This window comes from Podarcis gaigeae, assembly GCF_964106915.1.
Source record: "Podarcis gaigeae genome assembly, chromosome: 14".
NCBI lineage: Eukaryota > Metazoa > Chordata > Lepidosauria > Squamata > Lacertidae > Podarcis > Podarcis gaigeae.
In genome coordinates, this window is record NC_139690.1 from 15,239,987 (window position 1) to 15,264,959 (window position 24,973).

Below are 24,973 nucleotides of genomic sequence, written 5' to 3' on the forward strand. Positions count from 1 at the left end.
GAGATGAGCGCCACAACTCCAGAGTCGGTCATGACTGGACCTAATGGTCAGGGGTCCCTTTACCTTACACTGTAAAATGTCTATTATTATTATTATTATTATTATTATTAGTTGTTTGTTTGTTTGTTTGTTTGTTTGTTTATACTCCTAAGGGAAGCAACTCTTGGTCAGCAGAGTGAGCAGGTACACAGGTCATTTGGTCTTTTGTGAGATGGATTGTATTTAAATGATAGTAATAATTCATACATTTATATTTCTACATATATATTAGCATATACAGTGGTACCTCGGGTTACATATGCTTCAGGTTACAGACGCTTCAGGTTACAGACTCCGCTAACCCAGAAATAGTACCTTGGGTTAAGAAATTTGCTTCAGGATGAGAACAGAAATTGTGCTCTGGCGGCGCAGCAGCAGCAGGAGGCCCCATTAGCCAAAGTGGTGCTTCAGGTTAAGAACAGTTTCAGGTTAAGTACAGACCTCCGGAACGAATTAAATACTTAACCCGAGGTACCACTGTACTAATAATTGTTTAAAATTATTTCTACCTAGCCCATCTGGCTGGGTTCCCGTGTGTGTGTGTGTGTGTGTTATATAAGTAGCCACCCTGAAGTTAATTCAGTCTCACCAATCTCAGTGTAGAGATCGGGGAACCAAGATAAGGCAATGACTGTAACTCTATAATGCTTTCTAGTGTTTTTGTGGAAATATAAAGGGTGTGATAGCCCTTTTCACTTTGTTTTGTTAAATTTCAACAGAAGTATCCAGTAGAAGCTACCGGTCTGGTCTATGTTCCTTAGAAGAGGAGCAGCATAATTATATAATACATAGGAAACTAAAATAAAAAATAAAAATGAAAAGGGGAAGGGATACCCAGTGATTCAGCTCAAGTTTTCAGAAAATGTATAGGAAGTTCTAAACATTTAACATTTTATTATGTTTTTATATATGTTGTAAGTTGTCCAGAGTGTCTGGGGCAAGTCAGTCAGATAGGGGGGTATAATAATAATAATAATAATAATAATAATAATAATAATATCCTATTTTCAGTGCAGAAATGCTGGAGGGTAAATTAGGAGGCGGAGCTTAGGTCGCTTAGGGCTTTGAACTGTTTGGATTGCAAAACTATTTTGATCCATCACCCTAGTGGGAAAGAAACAGAACAAAAAAGAGAAAAAGTCAAAACTTCTAGAAACACTGGCTTAGCTTTATTTCATGTTTATCTCAGAGACAACTTAACACAGAGACAACACTCAACACATAGGATATATTCCGGAGGGACCTCCTTGGGTAAATTGCATATGATGTGTATTATTTTCTGCATTTTATATCATAACTTTTTTCTACATGGTTTCACCATGGTTGGACCCTATTATTATTATTATTATTATTATTATTATTATTATTATTATTATTTACTGTGTACAACATTAAGAACACATTTTATGGAGCATAATAATAAAAACATAATGAAATGATCGTAATAACAGTCCCTACCCCAGCATTAACAGACCATAGAAGATCAACTAACGACCAAAGGAATGTTTTTGCCTAGAACTTAAGGATATGTAATGATGGCACCAGGCGAGCCTCTTTGGGGAGAGCATTCCACAGATGGGGAGCCACCACAGAAAAGGCCTGTTCTTGTGTTGCCACCCTCCAAATCTCTGAGTGAGCAGGGACACAGAAAAGGCCCTCAGATGACAACTGAAGGGTCCTGGTGAGGTTCTATGAGGAAAGGCGGTCCTTAAGGTATTGAGCTGTAGGAGGGTCAGGGCCATTTTCAAGTGCTCCAGGGAGGGAAGAGGGTAATTCTTCACAGAACTCTAGCCCAATGGTTGTGTAATGGTTATATGGGGTTGCTCGTGCGTAAGTTGCTGCCACTCCTGGCTAGGTAGCCTGGTTAAACCTTTCCTGGCTGGACAGCCCTTCACTTCGTGGCTGTTCAGTCGCTAGCAGAATCTGTCAGTGGGCGTTTCTTGAACTGCTTCCAGCAAAGAAGTTATTTGATGCCAAGTCTACGTCTACTTTCCGCAGGGTGGGTGTGGGTAGCGGAGGACCTGTGCTCTCCCCGCTGGTCTCCAGCGAAGAGTCCTGGAGCCCCCTCTCCAATTCCCCCATCCATCCCCCTTTATCCCTGGTGTTACGCTGATTTCCTTCCCCAGCCAATGAGCTTCCTCTCTCCCTGCTTGGCCCTTCTCCGGCATCGCTTGGGAGCCCTGCCTCCACTTCTGGCTCCGATGTCAGTTCCCTGACAGGTTGCCATCAATTTGATTTGAACTGATTTTATAATGAAATGATTTTAGAATGCTGTATTATTTTACTGTTGTTAGTCGCTCTGAGCCCGGCTTCGGCTGGGGAGGGCGGGATATAATTTATTATTATTATTATTATTATTATTATTATTATTATTATTATTACTGATCTATGGTTAAAAAGGTAAAGGTAAAGGACCCCTGGACAGTTAAGTCCAGTCAAAGGCGACTATCGGGTGTGGTGCTCATCTAGCTTTCAGGCCGAGGGAGCTGGCGTTTGTCCACAGACAGCTTTCTGGGTCTAAAACACTTCTGGTGCAACAAAACACTGTGACGGAAACCAGAGTGCACGGAAACGCCATTTACTTTCCCGCCGCAGCGATACCTATTTATCTACTTGCACTGGCACGCTTTCAAACTGCTAGGTTGGCAGGAGCTGGGACAGAGCAACAGGAGCTCACTCCATTGCGGGGATTCGAACCGCTGACCTTCTGATCGGCAAGCCCAAGAGGCTCAGTGGTTTAGACCACAGTGCCGCCCGCGTCCTGATCTATTGTATGTTATTTTGGCTTGACCTCTGCAATGAGCTTTGGTTGAAATCAAAACAACAGAGTACTGTATTGCATCTGAGGAATTTCCCCAGTGAAGAACTCACTCAGTTCCAAATATTTAGCTTGGTGCAGCTTAAATCTCTCTCTCTCTCTCTCTCTCTCTCTCTCTGTGTGTGTGTGTGTGTACCTCTTCCTTCCGTCACTGTTGCTGGTACTACCCTTGTTGGGCAACCTATCGTAGTCATCTTTGTTTCCTGTTGCATTGAAAATATTAATAGAGTCCCTAATTTACTCAAGAGAAGGATGCTAGACATCAAAGGTATTCTTGGAGTGAAGCAGGGGAGCAGCAGTTAGGCAGGGAGTCATCATTTCCTAATAACTTGCTGACGTGCAATCTACCATGGCTGGCAGATAAAGGAGGGTATAAAAAGGGATGGAGAGCGGATGGGCATCAGTTGAGAAAAGGCAGAGGTGTCTGCAGCCCACTTATCCACTCACACCACAACTCAGTTTGGAAGAAGAGATTCCTTAAGAAAGCAGAATCATGGACCAAGAGGAATACAGACATAGAGGTGAGTAAATGGATGAAGTCTTGCTGGAATTCCCACTGGGTTGTAATAGTACTTTGTAAACTCAAATGGTGCTTACGTTGCTGTTGTTGATTATGTTTACTGTTGTTGTTGTTGTTTTGTCACATTATTATTATTATTATTATTATTATTATTATTATTATGTTCATGTGACTTAAGTTGGTTGCGTCCATTAATTTCAGTGGTCTCCTCTTAGCAGAACATTGGATGCAATCCATTATTATGATTTCTAGAACAAGCTCAGATTTTTATTGTAATTTTGTTTTTACATTGTGCATCATTTTGTGATTTTGACAAAAATGCTATGAAAACATTATCTATCCATTCATCCATCTGCATCTATCTGTCTAATTATACATACATACATACATACATACATACATACAATAAAATAAACAAAGGTGAAACAAAATCTGCTATTCCTAATAAGAAAAAGTGCTCCATTCAGTCGGACTACCAGTACGCGAAATGTGGTGAAGTGCTGTGGGACGGGTCCACTCAGAAGCAAGTCCCAGTGAGTTCCACAGGGCTTACGGATAAATGTGCAGAGGACTGCAGCCTTGGACTCCAACTCCCATCAGCCCCAGCCAACATTGGCAATGGTCAGGGACAATGGGACCTGAAGTTCAGTAACATCTGGAAGACCACCAGTTCCTCATCCCTCCTTTACAAGCTTATCACATGTATGTTTCTTCGGAAGCACCACTGTGTTAAACCAATTTAATTCCCCCCCATATCATTTTTATTAAGTCTCCAACTATATTTCAGAGCACTTGTCATACCCCCCTTTTTTTACATGTAACGTTTCTTCTTGACTTCCCTCACCCCTCCTTTCCTGATGTTTGTTCTTTACACTTTTTTTATCAGCTGTTTTATAACACACATATTTTTATTATCTAAACCCCACTAGCATCAAATCTTTCAGTAATCCACTGCTCATTTTTCAAATCCTGCTTGTGACTTCATATATTGGTGATAATTTGACAGATATTCCATCAGCGATTTCCAATCCTACTTAAACACTTTATTGTTATGTCCTCTTATTAATTTGGCAGTCAATTTTGCCGTTTCAGCATATTCCATTAGTTTGACAAGCCATTCCTCCTTAATTGGCAATCCTTTCGTTCAATCAATTTTATTGATAGATAAGGACACGTAAGATTGCAATCTCAGGAGTAAGCAAGCTGTAAGGATTGCAGGCTTAAAATCTCCTTGGTTTCATGGCTTCTAGAACAGCATTGTGAGAGCTCTGGCCCCATCAAAAAAACTGTGAAGTTGACATCAGGCGACATCGATTAATTGGTAGTGGCTGATTCACCCATGCAAGTCGCTGTTTTGATACTGTGGTGATGAGCATGCAGGGGTGAACTGACCCCGAAATCGATAGGAAAAGCTGTCTCAAGAGTTCACAACTCCTTCTTCTTCCAGGAAAAGAGATGGTGGACTACATTTGCCAGTACTTGACCAGCCTTAGGGAGAGACGCGTGTCTCCTGATGTGCAGCCCGGTTACATGAGAGACCAGCTGCCAGACAGCGCACCTTTCGAGCCAGAAAGCTGGGACAACATCTTTAAAGACATTGAGAAGATCATCATGCCTGGGGTAAGGACTTCTAGTGAGATGCAACAGCAGGTGTGGTCTGCTTTCATCCCCTGCACAAGTCCTTCCTTGAGACCCAATTCTAAGGACCTGTTTGGAAGACTGTCCCTAAAGGAAGGGCAAACAGGGTCATCTCTCCCCTTTCATAAGAACTTGCATGAAAGCAGCCTCCCATTTTTTCTCACAGGCTCTTATAGGTTCAGCAGAAACAGTTGAGCCTGGTGAGCATTTAACAACAATAATATTATAATAATTTATTATTTACACCCCGCCCATCTGGCTGAGTTTCCCCAGCCATTCTGGGCAGCTCCCAATCGAGTGTTAAAAACAATACAGCATTAAATATGAAAAACTTCCCTACACACTGCTGCCTTCATATGTCTTTTAAAAATAGGATAGCTGCTTATTTCCTTGATATCGGATGGGGGGTGGGGCGTTCCACAGGGCGGGTGCCACAACCGAGAAGGCCCTCTGCCTGGTTCCCTGTAACCTCACAATGAGGGAACCGCCAGAAGACCCTCGGTGCTGGATCTCAGTGTCCGGGCTGAACGATGGGGGTGGAGATGCTCCTTCAGGTATACTGGGCTAAGGCCGTTGAGGGCTTTAAAGGTCAGCACCAACACTTTGAATTGTGCTCGGAAACGTACTGGGAGCCAATGCAGATCTCTCAGGACCGGTGTTATGTGGTCCCAGCGGCCACTCCCAGTCATCAGTCTAGCTGCCGCATTCTGGATTAATTGCAGTTTCCGGGTCACCTTCAAAGGTAGCCCCACGTAGAGCGCATTGCAGTAGACCAAGCGGGAGATAACTAGAGCATGCACCACTCTGGCGAGACAGTCTTTTAATTGATTGCGTGATTTCATGATAATGTGTCATACATTTGACGTTAGCCTCTCTGAGCCTGGTTTTGGCTGGGGAGGGCAGGGTATAAATTATTATTATTATTATTATTATTATTATTATTATTATTATTATTATTGTGGTGCCTCGCAAGACGGAAAACCCGCTAGACGAAAGAGTTTTCCGTTTTGGAGGTGCTTCGCAAAACGAATTTCCCTATGGGCTTGCTTCGCAAGACGAAAATGTCTTGCGAGTTCCTGCGGTTTTTCCCCCTTCCCCCCTTTTTCTAAGCAGCTAAGCCGCTTATCAGCTGATCCGCTTATCCGCTAAGCCGCTAAAAGCCGCTAAAAGCCGCTAAAAGCTGCTAATAGCGCTAATCCGCTAAGCCGTCAATGGGCTTGCTTCGCAAGACGAAAAAACCGCTAGACGAAGAGAATCGCGGAACGGATTAATTTCGTCTTGCGAGGCACCACTGTATTATTATTATCTGCCCTGGGCCAAGGGTTGCAGGGCAGGGTGCCTGCATCTGCTGCCGGCCAACGTGGCTGGCAACCCGGCTGCTTCGCCAACACTCCTGCCAACCCAGTAAGACTCCCCATCTCCTCCCTTCCTAGTGCCAGCCAGGGAGGGAGGATGCAGAGGACCTCTGAAGCAGCGACAAAAGAAAAAAATTAATTGTAAAGCAGAGGAGATCTAAACTAGCAGATCCAAAGCAGCAGCAAAACCCCCAACAAAAAGTAATTGGGGATCGGGGAAAGGAGAGGATACCACCACCATTGCCATAAAGAGGAGGAGACAGAGACTCACAATATGATTCCCCCCAAACACACACCCCTTAGAGCATGGGTAGGCAAACTAAGGCCCGGGGGCTGGATCCGGCCCAATCGCCTTCTAAATCCAGCCCTGCAGACGGTCTAGGAATCAGTGTGTTTTACATGAGTAGAATGTGTCCTTTTATTTAAAAGGCATCTCTGGGTTATTTGTGGGGCATAGGAATTCGTTCATTCCCCCCCCCCCATAGAGTCCGACCCCCCACAAGGTCTGAGGGACAGTGGACTGGCCCCCTGCTGAAAAAGTTTGCTGACCCCAGCCTTAGAGATTGCCCTGCCTATGTGCTTCCAGCTGCTTTTTCTTGAATGAAGATCTTCATGGGCTGCTGCATTTCTGATGCTACTGGAGTCTCCATAATTATAATTATATCTTACTGTTCTCACTGAACTGTATGCTGATCATGTTTACTATTATGGTCGGTTTGGGGGCTCCCACTTTTATGAGATACTTTGGTTTTAAATATGTATTACAATGTGAATATAGGTGCTTTGAACTCCCGGTTTTCAGAGGGACAGGGCTGGAAGTTCTCTAAATGAAGTCTCACCTCGATTACAAATTTAGTGGAGGTTCTTAAGTAAACTGGGCCTTCTCTGCAGTGGCTCCCCATTTGTGGAATGCTCTCCCCATGGAGATTTGTCTGGTGCTTTCATTATGCATCTTTAGGTGCCAGGCAAAAACATTCTTCTTCAACAAGGCCTTTCACAGGTTGACATCCTTTTAAATAAGTTGTGGGAGGAGAGATTATTGGTTCTTATATTTACTATGTATTTTGTGGTTTTTATGTAGTGAACCACCCTGAGATCTGTGGATGAAGAGTGGTATACAAATTAAATTAAATTATTATTATTATTATTATTATTATTATTATTATTATTATTATTATTATTCACTAATCTGTCAGACTCCGGCATTTGCAATATGGAGATAATGCTGTCCTACCTTGTTGGGGTTTTTTTTGATAAGGTACATGAAGCATTTTGAACATTTGAAAAGTGTGGTATCAATGCTCAGTAGGTATTATTTTTGTGATGAATGATAGCAGTAGCTGCAAAATTAACAATGCGTTCTGTATAATGCCAAGGTTGCAGATTCGATCCCCGTATGGGTCAGCTGCATATTCCTGCCGACACATGATAAATAATGAATATAAACAAGAAGAAAACTGTACTGTGATGGCTTTCTTCTTTGAAAATCTGTATCGCTTCCTCTTTATGGATGGGTTTCCATTTCCTCTTAAGAGGCATGCTTCGTTGAGATAAATGGTTTTGCTTTAGTGAGACATTTATCTACCAGTCCCACATTCTTCTATTTCCTTTGACATTAATAAAAAAATGCACAGATGCTTCCATCAGATCTGAGATGCGCTCAGCGAGGATTGCAGTCCTCCCCACTTTGCGGTCTAACAACCTGGGGTAGTTGAAGATCTTGTGCCTTTAATTCCGGGATAGACAACTTCCCCTATCTCCTGCCGAGCACCTCATTTCCCGAGGTGGGGGGGGGGGCAATCTACATGACAGTGGTGGGTGGAGCCACAGCCCAAAGTGGGCAGGGCCAAAGCCAAAGTGGGTGGAGTTTGCAAAGTAGGCAGGGAGCTTTGAAAAGCAGCCAAGAGCGACATGGAACAAAGCTGTAGGTTTCACACAAATCCTTTTAATTGTGCAGAAGATAGAACATCTCTAGAAACAACAAAGAGGGCATTTGCAGGTGTGGCTCTCTGCTTTAGACCCTCCAAGTGTCTCTATTTTCCAGGGACAGTCCTGGATTTACAGAAGCCGTCCTGGTTTCTGATTTGATCCCGGAATGTCCTCATGTATCTTTATATTTCCTGGAAGCTGCCTAGAGTATCTGGGGCTACCTAGTTAGATGGGCGGGGTATAAATAGTAAAATTAATAGGATGTCCCTTCAGGATATACCTGAAGGAACGTCTCCATCCCCACTGTTCAGCCTGGACACTGAGGGCCTTCTGGTGGTTCCCTCACTGAGAGAAGTGAGGTTATAGGGAACCAGGCAGAGGACCTCCTCAGTGGTGGCACCTGCCCTGTGGAACGCCCTCCCAGCAGATGTCAAGAAAATTAACAACTACAGTGGTACCTCGGGTTAAGTATTTAATTCTTTCCAGAGGTCCGTTCTTAGCCTGAAATAAACAACAATCTTAGAAGATGTCTGAAGGCAGCCATGTTTAGGGAAGTTTTTAATGTTTGATGTTTTAACAACTACTTCTTCTTCTTCTTCTTCTTCTTCTTCTTCTTCTTCTTCTTCTTCTTCTTCTTCTTCTTCTGTTGGGAGCCACCCAGATTGGCTGGGGAAACCCATATTGGTGGGGTAGAAATTAATAATAATAATAATAATAATAATAATAATAATAATAATAATTTTCATCTGAGAAATGTTGGAGGGCAAGTTAAGGTAACCTTTTGCTCCTTTTCACTTGTTTTCTGCAGTAATCAACCCTTTCTCACCCTCTCATCAACTTCCCAACTCTTGTTTTTAACCCAGGTTGTCCATTGGCAGAGTCCACACATGCATGCCTACTTTCCGGCTCTCACCTCCTGGCCTTCACTCCTGGGAGACATGCTGGCAGACGCCATTAATTGCTTGGGATTTACCTGGGTAAATGACACCGCTTTTCTTGGGAATTTTCATGTTGAATTGATGCTGCTCAACAAAATCATGGTTGTTGACTGCTGAAAGACTTTGTACATGATTAACCTTTTAAATATACATTTATTATATCAACATTTGTTATGTTTAACTACCTATGTACATGGCTGGCATTATAATATCATTGCCTCTCTGAGTTATTGTCTTCTCTTCAACCATGCCTTTGGCTGATTGATATTCTACAGCAGTGGTTCCCAATTAGCTAATTACTGAGGATCCCCTATTTCTCAAAAGCCAAGTCATGGACCCCCTACTGTATAATTTTTTGATAACTCTATGGTAGTTACCTCTGCAAAGCAATTTTTTGAACAAAATGTAGAGTAGCTCCTAATAAGCAAAGGATTTTAGGTGTACAGTCGTACCTTGGATCCCAAATGCCTTGGTACTCAGACGTTTTGGCTCCCGAACACCACAAACATAAAAGCGAGTGTTCCTGTTTGCGAACGTTCTTTGGAACCTGAATGTCCAATAGCGCTTCCCCGGCTTCTGATTGGCTGCATAAGCTTCTTGCAGCCAATCAGAAGCCGCACTTTGGTTTCCAAAGTCGAATAGACTTCCGGAATGGATTCTGTTTGACTTCCAAGGTACGGCACTAGGGCTGAGCGATATCTGGTTTTCGACATCGTGATATATCAGCAGTGAAACACCGCAAATTGGAGATCAGGCGTAGGGACGAGGGAAGGAGCAGCTGCAGAGATTGGATGGGTGGAGGGAGGAGAGGAAGCGAAGTCACTTCCACCACATGGTTTGAATGGGAAGGGATAGAGATGGGGGGGGGGGTTTGCATCAAGCCTCTGTCAGCGGGGGCAGCCAGCGAAAATGCATGTCCACTGTGGCTTCTTCTTCTTTCCCGCTGACTGAGAAAAGTTGCTCCACCTTGGGGCCAGGGCAATGTAGCGATTAGCTGTCCTGGTCTCCCTCAGTGCGAGGGAAGGCAGCTCAGATCAGCAGCGATATCGGCTGAGAGCATTGTGCAACATCGGCAAAAGGGATGTGGGTGGCGCCGTGGGTGGCACTGTCCCTCTTGGGCTTGCTGATCAGAAAGTTGGCGGTTCGAATACCCGCAACAGGGTGACCTCCTGTTGCTCTGTCCCAGCTCCTGCCAACCTAGCAGTTCAAAAGCACTCCGGTGCAAGTAGATAAATAGGTACCACTGTGGCGGGAAGGTAAATGCTGTTTCTATGCTCTCTGGCTTCCGTCACGGTGTCTTGTTGCGCCAGAAGCAGATTACATTAGTCTTGCTGGCCACATGACCCGGAAAGCTGTCTGCGGACAAACGCCGGCTCCCTCAGCCTGAAAGCGAGATGAGCGCCGCTACCCGATAGTCATCTGCGACTGTACTTAGTTGTCAGGGGTCCTTTACCTTTACGTTTTTATCCTGCATTTTATTCTGTGAACTGCCCTGAGATCTTATTATGAAGGGAGGTATATAAATCTAAATAATGATGATAATGATGATAATAATAATAATAATAGTAATAATAATATTACCAGTGTGGTGTAGTGGTTGAGAGCGGTAGTCTCGTAATCTGGGGAACCGTGTTCGCGTCTCTGCTCCTCCACATGCAGCTGCTGGGTCACCTTGGGCTAGTCACACTTCTCTGAAGTCTCTCAGCCCCACTCACCTCACAGAGTGTTTGTTGTGGGGGAGGAAGGGAAAGGAGAATGTTAGCCGCTTTGAGACTCCTTAAAGGGAGTGAAAGGCGGGATATCAAATCCAAACTCTAATAATAATAATAATAATAATAATAATAATATTGTGGGAGTTGGATATTGAAAGAAAAGTTTGTGCTACGGTGTTAGAAAATTATTTCTCAACATGACCCTGCTCAAAATCAATCATTTCAGTTCCATTTTTGTTACCCCCATTCCTTATCCCTAAATCACCTCTAGGTAAAGTCATATTAAATTAATTTATTTCCCCAAATTACTATCCTCCGCAACCCAGGCCATCACTCTAATACAAATCCTCCCAAATTCATTACCTATGCAGAAGCACTTTGGGAAAAAAGATTCAGGGTCAGTTCCTACCTGGACTGAACACAAGTAGTATTTCTTCCACTCACTGGCAGCCCGCCCCCCAATTAAAGCCAGCCTTCAGTGATACTTGTTACTTATGGAAAATCTTATTAAAAAACATATTATTATTATTATTTTTAAAGCACTTATTTGCTTAGGCAAAACAGCTTCTTACAGATTTATTCTACCATACTTGTACATGATGTTAACACTAGAGGGCAGCCATGCAAAGTGTTTTAACAAAATACTTCTGTAAAATAGTGTTGGGGAAGAAATCCAGTAGTTTTCATTTTAACGCAATCTTATCTAATTTGCTCTGATATGCATACTGAAAGGCCCCGGTGCTTTTTTTATTATTGAGTTATATTGCAAATAGATGCAAATCAAAACTTTTAAATGTGAAAGGAAGAAAAAAGATTTAAAAGGGTTACAAAGAACAAAAGAAGAAAAGAAAAAGAAAAGAAAGAAGAAAAGCAGAAATCTAAATAAATTACCGGTACATAAACTAATACAATTAAATCTTAATGAAGATAAGAAAAAATCATAGATGGATGTTTTAAAATTTGCACTTCTCCAAATGTGACAATGCAATTTTCCAGCTAAACAAAACGCATACAAAATCACAAATATGAAAAAAAAACCAAACAACCCCACAACCCATCATATTAAGGGAAATTGCTTTGCAGAAATATGCATGTGAGGAAAACTTGCATACAAAGATTTGCATGCCACGAGAATTTGCACTAATATGATGATGATGATGAGTTTTCACAGGGATTTCAAACAAGCCACAAACTGCTGTGAGAATGTTAAGGGCTGAACTTAAGAGTGGAAAAAATGAGAAACTGAAACAGAGATTCAAGCATCCCTACTCATGAGTAGGCTGCAGGTCTAGAAGTTTCCCTTTCCCTACACAATGCATATTCGTTCATCGGTCGGCTTTGACCCAGTAAAAAGAGATCCTTTTCCTCATCCTGTATCTCTTTTACACTTGCAGGCATCCAGCCCAGCTTGCACAGAACTGGAAATGAACGTGATGGACTGGTTGGCTCAAATGTTAGGTCTCCCAAATTTCTTCTTGCATCATCATCCAGACAGCAGGGGCGGAGGTATCCTGCAGGTAAGTAGCTCAGGAGGGCTGTGTTTTCTTTGGTTTTAGTCTGTACATGCTCACAACTTCTAGTGCAAGAGATGGGGAGTCTGGGGAACCCCAAAACTCCCATCAGCCACAGCTAGCATGACCAATGGTCAGTGATGATGCGAGTTCATCAACATCTGGAGGGCCACCATTTCCCCTTTTTTTTTAAGCTTACGGCATCCAGTATTCCACAGTGGTCTCCTATCCAATTACTAACCAGGCCTGACTCTGCTTAACTTCTGAGATCAGACAAGATTGAGCATGTTAAGGGTACTATGTGTCAGGAGCTCGGCCTACACTTGAGTAGGACCCTGGTAGAGACACATGCCCGACTGGCATGTTCTCTCCCTCCTGATCGTTCGGGAGCTTCAAAAGCTTTCTTCAGCCCGAACACCACAGCGACTGATGCCAACCGACACCTGCACATTTAGGGATCCGCAGAGTTTGTGCAGCTTGCGTAACAGACCTCAGTAACTCAGCATTTTGGCTAATCCACTTTATTTACATATAAACACACACGGAGCGCTGCAACATGGCTCCTTCTCTCTCTAGCATCAGACAGCAAAGAGAAAGAACAAAGGACAATAGTCCCACTTCACAGAACACAGTAACACAAACATGTCTTTGTCACTTCCCACTCTGTGGAGTCAAAACATATACCGTCATGTGATAGACAACAATCCCATGACTGCAGTCATGGAGCAGGAATTTTAACAGTATGGCCATAGACATCATTTCCCTATTCTTGTTCTACTGTATTTTCTGGACATGTCAAAATTGATTTACATCCTTCTACTGGGGAATAGTTTGTGACACGCCTCAAACAAAAAAGAAGCATTATTATATATTCATTTGGTTTTTCAGATTAAAGTTTTACAGTCACATATCCAACACACAACATAGAAAAAGGATTCCAAAGAATCTCTTGGGCTTCCCTCCTCCTCTTTGTGGGTCCTATTGTTAGTCATTTCCTCCTGCATCTTTTATAATAATCCAAATCTTTTACCTCTCCATTGTGTCCAAAATTCACCATTAAACTGCAACTGTTATTCCAATCCCACAATGGTTTTTAAGATAAATTATAAATTTCCCCATTCCTTATTAAAATTTTGGTCTCCCTGATTTCTGATTCTTCCAGTCATTTTAGCCATTTCAGCATAATCAATCAACTTGATCTGCCATTCTTCTCTGGTAGGGACTTTATCTTCTTTCCATCTCTGGACCAACAACATCCGCATAGCCGTGGTCACATACATAAATAGTATTTTCTAAAAAGAAGCATTATTATAAATGAGAGAGATTAATATCATTTCTTAGAGCAAACAGTAGGTGTCACCATTAGCCTATGATGAAATGATTCATAGATTGCAACCTACAGTGGGGACAAAATGAATTAGCAGTTTGTAGATTAAAACAGCAAGATATAGTTTTCTAGCGGAAGGAGCCCTTAACTCAGAGACACAGCACAGGCTCTGCATGTGGAAAGTCACAGGTTCAATCCCTGATAATTTCCAGTTAAAAAAAGGAGATGGCTAGGATGTAGATGGCAAGAAAAACCTCAGCCAGCTGCTATTCAGAAAGCTTTAGCTGAGCTAAATAGCCTGACCCGTATCACTTCCAGACAGAGGTGAACCTTGCACCCAGGGCTAGATTTAGGTTGGATGAGACCCTAAGCTACTGAAGATAATGGGGCCCCAGCTGTCCTTTGTCAACAACAAATTGTCGCTGTTTCTTGTGTTGAATATATGCTGTATGGTAATTTATGGGCCTAATAGGTATCTAAAGCCATTTGCACTTGTTGCCATGCAACCAGTCCATGCGGAATGTAGGCACCCTATATATAGAAATGAGCAAACCAGTGATATTTTAGGGAGCAGGCTAGCAGGCCGGGCCCATTACTTACATCATAGGAGCCTACACAACACAAAATACTGTTGCTGTATGTAGGTAAAGGTAAAGGGATCCCTGACCATTAGGTCCAGTTGTGGCCGACTCTGAGGTTGCGGCGCTCATCTCACTTTATTGGCCGAGGGAGCCGGTGTACAGCTTCTGGGTCATGTGGCCAGCATGACTAAGCCGCTTCTGGCGAACCAGAGCAGCGCACGGAAATGCCGTTTACCTTCCCGCCGGAGCGGTACCTATTTATCTACTTGCACTTTGACGTGCTTTCGAACTGCTAGGTTGGCAGGAGCAGGGACCAAACAATGGGAGCTCACCCCATCGCGGGGATTCGAACCGCTGACCTTCTGATCGGAAAGTCCTAGGCTCTGTGGTTTAACCCACAGCGCCACCCACTTCCCTGTTTGCGATATAGGTTGCTGTTAATAAGAAGGAGAGTTTGTTTCTTTGTTTTTTTTCTGCAGAGCACAGTTAGTGAATCAACCTTGGTTGCTCTGTTGGCTGCAAGGAAGAATAAAATTCTGGAAATGAAGGAGTCTGAGCCAGGTGCAGATGATTCTGCTCTGAACTCTCGTCTCATTGCTTATGCCTCAGATCAGGTAAATGAGAGTGTATGTCTGCATTTATATGAGTTAGGCCCCATCTGGACTACACAATAAAGCAGTATCGTACTGCTTTAAACAGTCTTGGTTTCCTCCCAAACATCCTGGGAACTGTGGCTGGGGAAACTCAGCCAGATGGGTGGGGTATGAATAAATTATTATTATTATTATTACTATTATTATTATTATTATTATTTGCTGAGAGTTGTTAACCCCAGTTCTGGGCACCATAGTTTAAGAAGAATATTGGTAATAAGTGCAGAAGATGACCAAAACGATAAATGGTCTGGAAACCGAGCCTTATGAGGAATGGTTGAAGGAGTTGGGTATAATTAGCCTGGATAAAAGGAAACTTTTATGTTATGATAGTCACCTTCAAATATCTACAGGGCTGCTACACAGAAGATGAAGCAAAATTGTTTTCTGCTACTCCAGAGGGTAGGACTCGACGCAGTGGGCACTCATTCTGATTTGTTTGCAAGGAGGTTAAATCACCTTGCATCCATGCCTTAACCCACATGTTCCTCATCATTAAAAAGTCTGATCTGTAGGGGAAGTGGGTTTTATTGTGCATGACTTCCCGATCAACTCTGATCGTACAAAATGAATTTAGCTGTTTGGATGCCACTCAAAATTATCAACATTCTGGAAGTGCCCCATGTTTTTGATGAAGGCCTGCATGTGTAGGGGTGTCAGTTTTGGAAAAAGAAGGCTGCGGAAAGGTAAAGGACCCCTGACAGTTAAGTCCAGTCGTGAATGACTCTGGGGTTGCGGCGCTCATCTCACTTTACTGGCTGAGGGTGCCGGCGTTTGTCCGCAGACAGTTTTTCCGGGTCATGTGGCCAGCATGACTAAGCTGCTTCTGATGAAACCAGAGCAGGGCATAGAAACGCCACTTACCTTCCTGCCAGGGTGGTACCTATTTATCTACTTGCACTTTTTGGTGTGCTTTCGAACTGCTAGGTTGGCAGGAGCTGGGACTGAACAACACCTATCCTTTAAGATATATGGGCTGAATATATGCACCGAGGGCAAATCTGCTCAGGCCTTCAGCCAAACTTAATTGTAATTGTACTGACTAAATCTTCTTGTGGTATGGGCTCCTCTTGACCAACATTACCAGCGCTTGAGTCCCTGGAATCTCCTTGCTTGTCTTCTCAGGCTCACTCCTCAGTAGAAAAGGCGGGTTTAATTTCCCTCGTGAAGATGAGATTTCTTCCTGTGGATGAAAATTTTTCCTTGAGAGGAGAAACCTTGAAAAAAGCCATTGAAGAAGACAGAAGCCGTGGCCTGGTGCCCATCTTTGTAAGTTTTGTTCTCTATATACTTGGAAGGCTACTGGCCTTGATGGTTCTCCAGTACTTCCTTGGTTGAAGTATTGCTTCTAAGTGCCAGTTTCTGAAAAGGAGAGTGCTCTTGTGCTTGGTTTCTGCATGAGGTTTTCCCAGAGGCATCTGGGAATAAGATATTGGACCAGATAGATATTGGACCAGAATAAGATACTGGACCAGATAGATAGATAGATAGATAGATAGATAGATAGATAGAAGATAGATAGATAGATAGATAGATAGATAGATAGATAGATAGATATAGATAGATAGATAGATAGATAGATAGATAGATAGATAGAGATAGATGATAGATAGACAGACAGCTAGAACAGCAACTTCTTCAAGGAGCATAAAACTATGGTTGAAGAAAGACAGGTGACACTTGCTTTTCAGAGCTGAATGTTGTGGAAGCCCTGACGTTGTTTAGAACATATCCAGCCATTCTTTCCATCTCTGGTTAAAACAAGTTGTGCAGGTTTTTCTAACACTTGCAAAACCTGTTTTCTCAGCAGCAATGACGTCTCTCCCGTATTGCCTTCAACTCCCTGAAAACTGATGGCTGACTTGTCTCCATCCTGCGAGTGGACATTTTGTTGACCAATAAATTCGTGTCTCTGGTGTTTTTGGATGTTCTGCTGTGCTTTCTTGACAACTCCCTGTTTTTGTCTAGGTTTGTGCAACTCTTGGAACAACTGGAGTCTGTGCTTTTGACAGCCTTTCGGAACTGGGACCCGTATGTAAGTAGTCTCAATACTTCTCAAAAGGGACTGTTATAATAAGTCTTAGATGGTGACCAACCCTAACCCAAGCAAATCTCTGATTCTCGATTTTATGGCAACGCAACAGCTTGCACAAGTATCAGCTATTGCACAGTATCAGCTGTTGCGCAACAAGCTTCCACTAGTGCAATTGTTGCATTAGATCTCATTGTTGTGCAGCCTTTAAATTCGGTCATCTGCTAGTGCAAGGGCAGACAGAGAACATTCAATACATCTCTATACCTTCTCAAACATCACCTTCAATTACTCTTTAGGCTCTAAAGAGGGACTCTGGCTTCATGTTGATGCTGCCTATGCTGGGACAGCGTTCCTCTGCCCAGAATTCAGAACATTTTTGACTGGAATAGAACACGCAGATTCTTTTACCTTCAACCCTTCCAAATGGATGATGGTTCACTTCGACTGCACAGCGTTCTGGTGAGTGTGAGGCTCAAAGCGTGCACACACATGAAATTCTAAGTCTCTGCAATTCCCCCCAATGACCAATTATTCCCCCCTGGTCCCCATTTGTATAGGATCAAGGATAAAAACAAGCTGCAGCAAACCTTCAGTGTTAATCCCATCTACCTCAGACATCCCAACACAGGGTCAGCCACGGACTTCATGGTGAGTAAACTGAATGCAAAAGGGGGCTGTTGTAGACCAGATACCAGATTTCTGTGTTTGTTTGCAAAATAGCAGTAGGGGGGCTGATTCTCTCCTCTTTTATCTTTTATCCCATGAGAAATCCCCCAAAATTATTTACCTCCTTAGGCGAAAAATACATCATCACCATCAGTATTAACCTTAAGGTCCATAAATAGCAACACCCTAGAGGTCCCGGGCCCTAAGGGAGTTAGATTAGCCTCAACCAGAGCCAGGGCCTTCTCAACATTGGCTCCAGCCTGGTGGAACGCTCTGCGGGATCTGATTTCTTTCCGCAGGGCCTGTAAGACAGAGTTGTTCCGACTGGCCTTTGGCTTAGAATCAGTTTGATTCCCTCCCCCTCTTTCTTTTTCCTTTCTCCTCCAGTGAAGAGGCTGCATCCTAATGTTTTAATGTTGTATTTTAATCTTGTTTTTTAAATTGTATTTTAATCAACTTGTTTTTATTATTGGTTGTTAGCCGCTCTGAGCCTGGTCTTGGCTGGGGAGGGCAGGGTATAAATAAAATTTAGTAGTAGCAGTAGTAGTAGTAGTAGTAGTTCTTACATATTAGTCTTCTTCTTCTTCGGTGATCCCTCGTAGCTGAGTAAGATTGTCTTCCATGAACAGTAAGTCCGTAAGTGGCTGTGGAGGCCAATTCTGGATCCACACATCCTTCCACAGTGGGGACATAGGGTTCCATGTGGGTGTTGATCACAGTGAGGGTTTGCCAAATGTGCCTTCCTCTTAGCTCATTTCTCCCTTTCGTCCTGAGTTTGAGCATCTTCAAAATCCATGACACCTTTGGTAAAGGCTGTTCTCCAACTGGAGCCGGTGTTTCCCAGTTATCAGTGTTTATACTACTTTTTTTTTTTTTTTTGCCTTGAGAGAGTCTTTAAACCTCTTTTGTTGACCAACAGCATTACACATTCCATTTTTAAGTTCGGAATAGAGTAGATGCTTTGGAAGACATATTAGTCTCACATTAGTCTTATATATGTCACATATTAGTATGTGACATATGACTCCCATCAAATTATCCTGGGAATTGTCATTTGTTAAGGGTGCTGAGAGTGGGTGGCACTGTGGGTTAAACCACAGAGCCTAGGGCTTGCCGATCAGAAGGTCCGCGGTGCGAATCCCCGTGATGGGGTGAGCTCCCATTGCTCGGTCCCAGCTCCTGCCAACCTAGCAGTTTGAAAGCACGTCAAAGTGCAAGTAGATAAATAGGTACTGCTCCGGTGGGAAGGTAAACGGCGTTTCCATGCGCTGCTCTGGTTCGCCAGAAGCAGCTTAGTCATGTTGGCCACATGACCTGGAAGCTGTGCGCTGGCTCCCTCAGCCAATAAAGCAAGATAAGCACCACAACCCCAGAGTCGTCCATGACTGGACCTAATGGTCAGGGGTCCCTTTACCTTTACCTAAGGGTGCTGAGAGTTGTTAGGAGACCCTTATTCCCCTCAGAGAGTTGCACTCTTGGGAAGAGTAATTGATTGTTGAACTGCTCTGAGCACTGCACCTCTGGGAGGGAATTAGGGGGTCTCCTAACAAAAACCCTTAATAAACCACAGTTCCTAGATTTTTTGGGGGGGATAGAGAAGCCACAACTGTTTAAAATGGTATCCTAGTGTTTGAAATGTATAGCGCATATGGGACCTTGGTTTCTGAAACCAGATGGACTGGGCTCAAATGGGTTTGGAGGGCATGCCCTGTGGCTAGGAAGGCCTTTGCCCTAATACAATTCTCCCGTTATTCAGTCATGAGGGGGATATTTACTTATTTGCCTGATTTATATAGATTTATAAAAATTTGTACACCACCCTTCATCAGTAGATCTCAGAAGGAGGCACCACTTTTTATTTGATCTTTGTTTACGGGGGGGGGGGGGGGGTACTAGGAGAGATTCCTGTGCCCGGTGTCTGTTTAATTCTAACTCAAATGAGGCCTTGTGGGCATCTGGTCTCTGTTTGGACACACACAAAATGCAGACCGTGGCTGATGGGAACTATAGTCCAAAACAGCTGGAGAGCAACAGGTTTGGGAAGGCTGCAGGAGTGTATTATCGGAAACGCAGACAGGTGCATGAGCTTTCTCTGTTGCCAAGGTACAGTTGCTCCCCATCAATAAGTAGAATGAGATCCCAGATATGTGGCTTTCGTGCCCTTGGCAGGTTTCGACATCCAACCCTTCTCCACCTTTTCCTCCTAGCTGACCTCTGACTGTTGTTTGATTTGCAGCACTGGCAAATCCCACTGAGCCGAAGGTTTCGTTCTCTGAAGCTCTGGTTTGTGATCCGCTCGTTTGGTGTCAAGAAGCTTCAAGACCACGTCAGACATGTAGGTGAACTGGAGGTGTACATGTGTGACCGGGCAAGGGAGAATCTGTCAATTTTGGTTTCTAATTTCCCCCACTTTTAAGTGCAGTTCTAATGAAAATCTATTGCGTGTCGAGACCACGCAGCCAACCCCCCGTTGGAAATAATCAGTGGCGTAGCGTGGGTTGTCAGCACCCGGGGCAAGGCAAGTAATTTGCGCCCCCTAACCCGTGGATTTGCGCCCCCTAACCTGTGGATTTGCGCCCCCTAACCCTAACCCCAGATGTTGCGCCCGGTGCGGCCGGCCCCCCCTGCACCCCCCACGCTACGCCACTGGAAATAACTCACACAAATATTAGGTTTATGTTATTGGGCAAATTTTGGCCACAACTTTATTGAATTACAGAATGTGAGCAGTATTGGCTTAGGCACTGATTGGACCTGATTATATCTGACTCCTGCCCATTGTGCAGGAAGTCCAGTAAGGGTAGGCCACCGGTAGGGGGAGCCCTGTTGATGCGAACCAACTCAAGCTCCCCCTGGTGTTCCCGTCGGGGTCGTGTCAAGGCCCTAGCCCCCCAGCCGGGCTTCAGACTAGATCAACACCCCCGGATTCCTTTAACAGAATGCCCTTAAGCATGGAGGGCCAGGTGATGGCCACACCTCCACTCCCCCCCCCCCAAGGTCAAACAATGCCTAGCCGCCACAAGAGCCCAAAGGCTCGCCGCCGATTGGCTGGCCGGGCTCTGACGTGGCCGGGGTCCCCCAGGCAACGGGGCACAAAGTCCCCCGCCCCCGGTGGGGAGTGGGTGGCCATGCGGTCCACCGCAACTCCTCCCCACTGGGAAGTGGAGCGGATTTGGCAGTTTTGTATGAATTTCTCCTAACAATATATCCAGCTGGGATAGCTCACTTGGTAGAGCATGAGACTCTTAATCTCAAGGTTGTAGGTTTGAGCCCCACGTTGGGCAAAAGATCCCTGCCTTTCAGGGGGTTGGACTAGATGACCCTTGTGGTCCCTTCCAGCTCTACAACTCTATGATTCTATATACATCTTTGTTGGCAACTTTGTGTAATATGCAGAACTTTGGCTAATGAGTCAGATAGGAAAGCAAGCTTGCTAGCCAGCAGCCAGGTACAGTTTTTAAGTGACAATGGTGAGTAGGTACCCCAAAGTTTCTCCAGCCTTTCTGTATGTTAAAATGTTAACTACTTAAAGCTTTGAGGGTGGTCAGGGACGTCTCGTTGGTTCTGGGCAAGATCATGTTTTCATTTTAATTCTGCATCCTATGACTTTTGCTCTGCTCTGTTGGAAATGATAATTGCTTATGCTAAAATAAGAGGACAAAATGGTGATTTTTTTTTAATAGAAGAATGGAGGCCGTTGGTGGATTATACCTATCAAACTATAATTCTCATATGAAATCACATGCAGGATTTGAGATAGGAGCAATGGAAGAATGTAGAAAATGGATTTTACAGGCCTAAAAAATAAATGTAGATGTGTGTTAATGCAGATATTAAGGGGGAATTTAAAAAATCAAGGAAGGAGGGGGCAGGAAGTCAAGAAGAAAATGTGTAAAAAATAAACAAGCCAATACCTAAGATTGGAGCTATGTAATAATTTGGAAGATTTAATAAAAATCATTGTAAAACAATAGTTGCTTATGCTTTTTTGGAAACTGTAGGGCACTGAGATGGCCAAATATTTTGAGTCACTGGTTAGAAGTGATCCCCTGTTTGAAATCCCTGCTAAGAGACACCTTGGACTGGTTGTGTTTCGTTTAAAGGTAAGAGCAAAAGTTCCCCCTCTAGAATTTAAAACAACCCACTTCACCCCCCCAAAAAACAGCTATGAAGAAAGAGCGTAGGAGAGAATGAATCACTGAGAGCATCTCTAGTATACATCAGATCTCCAATGAAAGGCTGAAGGGGGATGGAATATAGCCAGACCATTAACAAGGCTGCTTCATATCCCTCAGTGTAGATACAGTCTAAGTTACCGGCTGTTTCCACATCCTAGTTGCTATGGGTGAGGGAGAAAAATCCCCTAATTTATCCACTTCAAGTATAACTTTATAAACTTCTGTCATGCATACACACCCTCCACCAAGTCATCTTTTAATAGGAAAAAGCATAATTTAAGTTCACAGACCTGACTCACTGGTGTTGGTCCAGATTCCTGGGTTAATCAAAGGCTGTGATGGGAATTGGAGCATGGCTTCTCTCTTTGGTGCTGACCTTTAAAGCCCTCAATGGCCTCGGCCCAGTATACCTGAAGGAGCATCTCCACCCCCATCGTTCAGCCCGGACACTGAGATCTAGTGCCGAGGGCCTTCTGGCGGTTCCCTTCTTGCGAGAAGTGAGGTCACAGGGAACCAGGCAGAGGGCCTTCTCAGTGGTGGCGCCCACCCTGTGGAATGTCCTCCCATCAGATGTCAAGGAAATAAACAACTATTTTGCTTTTAGATGACATCTGAAGGCAGCCCCGTTTAGGGAAGTTTTTAATGTTTGATGGTTTATCGTGTTTTTAATATTCTGTTAGGAGCTGCCCAGAGTGGCTGGGGAAACCCAGGCAATTGGGCGGGGTATAAATAATAAATTATTATTATATTATTATTATTATTACTTTGAAAACAATTTGTACATGGTTTATCACAATATCTTTTGAAAACAGGGCCCTAACTGGATGACAGAAAAGGTCTTAAAAGATCTGAACAAATCGGGGAAGCTCTTTGTTATTCCGGCAACGGTTCACGACAAGTTCATCATTCGGTTCACTGTGACGTCTCAGTTTACAACCCGAAAAGACATCCAACGCGACTGGGCCCTCATCCAACAGACTGCGGTGCAAGTCTTAAACATGCATCATACGCCCAAACCTGTTGCCATCACAGAGGAAGGGGGCAAAGTTCCCAACGTGATAACCAGCCCCATTTCAAAATCAATAGGTGCTGCTCCCTTTTTCGACTTAGAGGAAGAAGAAAGCAAAAAGTTCCCATGTAAAATAACTGTGCAGCCTCGAAGAGGCTCTCTGAGCCCTTCTCCATGGTTGTTCAGTGAAAACGTTGGCGTGCCTGAGGATCCTCATTTGGACGACTGCTTCGCAGAAGGCAGCCTGAGCCCCACCAACCACAAAGTGCCCTCGTTCTCTGTTCAAAGCAAGAAGAAGACAGCTCGCTCCCTCAGTGTCCCAACAGCTGGCTTTTGGGAAGTGAGCCACCCAAAGGCCATGGGCTTGGAGGCCCCTGGGAAGAGTGGACCTTGCACCAGCGAGAAACTCCTTTCCCAATTGCCCAGAGAGATACTGATGCTCAAGAAAAGCGCCCTGAAGAAACACCTGAAATTTTACAGCGTGCCCAGTTTTCCCGAATGCACGATTCAGTGTGGGCTCCAGCTGCCGTGCTGCCCTCTACAGGCCACCGTGTAGTCAGTCCTCCACCCTCGACGGCTGTCCCCTTCCTCTCCTCGAGGCAGCGAGAACCAAAGCCTGCTTATTCTCATGCAACGCAATAATCTATGACCCTCTCTAATAATATATAAAATAATTATATTAGTTACAGAAGACTCTGTGCTATTTTTTTTAAAAGCCTGTATATTTAATAAGTTTAAAAGAGAAATAAAACTATTTAGCATTGGGCTTGGCGTTTCATGTTTCATTGCAGATTCTCTGCTTCCAGATGGAATTTTTGCATTGTGGGTTGGTAAGCTGTCATACAAAAGGGGGTCAGCAACTAGAGGCCATTAGTTCAAAACTGGCCCCTTGAGAATTGGTGTGGTTTTTTTGTACAATCTTTTTTATTCAGTTTTACACTACGCATTTAAATTCAAACATTAGACGTCAGCATCAGCATTTAGAATTTCCTGAATCCTTACACTCCCCTCCACCCTTCCATGGTTTCCATATTCAACCTTTTTCGACTGCTTCACATATTTTCTCTATTTTTCTTAAATAATCCATTTTTACCTTAGTTTTTAGTACATTACAAACGTTACTCAAACCTGCCAAAGTTTTTAGTTGTTTACAGTGTCAACAGATCTCATTTCCCTCATGGTATTTTCAGACCAGGAAATGCTGAACATGTAGGATTTCTGTCTTTTTGATGCACAAAAACCTTGGCTAGGATGAAAAGTTGTCAACTGTCCTCAGCCTTTTTTAGTTTCAGAAGAAGGAATAGCACCAACAAATGTTGCAACGAGAGATGCTGTCAAGGAAACCATGTTCTTCTTTCTGTTGGAAAAACACCACGAACCAACAGCCAGAAATAAATTATACTTGAAACTCATGGGATCTGTTTTGCAAAACGGTAATTTACGAAAAAAATATTTCACACATTGTAATGGTTCTAAGGGGTTGCTCGTGCGTAAGCAGATGCCTATCTCCCTGGCAGGGTGCAAACACCTGGCTGGGCTGCCAAAGTGAACCTTTTCTGTCCGGACAGCCACTCACCCGTGGCTGACTCAGTCGCTGGCAGAATCCGTGAGTGGGCGTTTCTTAAACTTCTTCCAGCAAAGAAGCTCTTTGATGCCTAGTCTCCGCCTACTCTCTCTGCACGAAAGCCTTCTGCGCAGGGAGGGTGTGGGCAACGGAGGACCCCTACTCTCCCCGCTGGTCCCAGGCAAGGAGTCATGGGACCGCCTCGCCGCTTCCCCCATCTGCCCCCCTTCTCCACTGGTGCTACACTGATTCTCTTCCCCAGAAGATGGGCTGCTCCTCCTGATCCCCGGACGCTCTCTGGAATCCCTCTGGCTTTTGCGCTCCCCCTCCAGTACTGATGGCAGTTCTCTGACACACATGTTAGTACATTGCTGCTGAGTTAGGCGCATCTACTTTATAGAACAAGGATATCCTGAAATGTGGGGACATTGTCCCAATGATTTGGCAATCTAGAAAAGGGTTGAATAGGTCAAGGTGGTCTGAAGATTAATTCACTTACT

The 24,973-nt window shown here is 43.9% G+C and overlaps 2 protein-coding genes across 2 annotated transcripts in view; one reads left to right on the top strand and one right to left on the bottom strand.

Annotated features, from left to right (window-relative positions):
• Positions 1–3,134: 3,134 nt before the first annotated feature.
• HDC (histidine decarboxylase) lies at positions 3,135–23,673 on the top strand. Its single transcript, XM_083712640.1, has 12 exons — positions 3,135–3,378; positions 4,825–4,997; positions 9,163–9,276; positions 12,344–12,466; positions 14,848–14,982; positions 16,147–16,290; positions 16,990–17,056; positions 17,353–17,515; positions 17,614–17,704; positions 19,959–20,057; positions 21,724–21,825; positions 22,713–23,673. The coding sequence occupies exons 1-12, from the start codon at positions 3,351–3,353 to the stop codon at positions 23,463–23,465; spliced, it is 1,992 nt and encodes a 663-aa protein (XP_083568766.1). The 5' UTR covers positions 3,135–3,350; the 3' UTR covers positions 23,466–23,673.
• The window catches only part of SLC27A2 (solute carrier family 27 member 2), a 42,529-nt gene continuing 37,754 nt past the window's right edge, over positions 20,199–24,973 (bottom strand). The window contains exon 11 of the mRNA XM_083712674.1: positions 20,199–20,368. The gene's annotated coding sequence lies outside the window, so the exon portion shown is untranslated. The remainder of the gene's footprint in view (positions 20,369–24,973) is intronic.

Excerpts from the sequence above, each read along its gene's own strand:
- HDC (XM_083712640.1), top strand. The coding sequence starts at position 3,351 with ATGGACCAAGAGGAATACAGACATAGAG. Across the intron at positions 16,291-16,989 it reads GTGGCCTGGTGCCCATCTTT|GTTTGTGCAACTCTTGGAAC; the intron begins GTAAGTTTTGTT and ends GTTTTTGTCTAG. Across the intron at positions 17,705-19,958 it reads GGTCAGCCACGGACTTCATG|CACTGGCAAATCCCACTGAG; the intron begins GTGAGTAAACTG and ends TTTGATTTGCAG.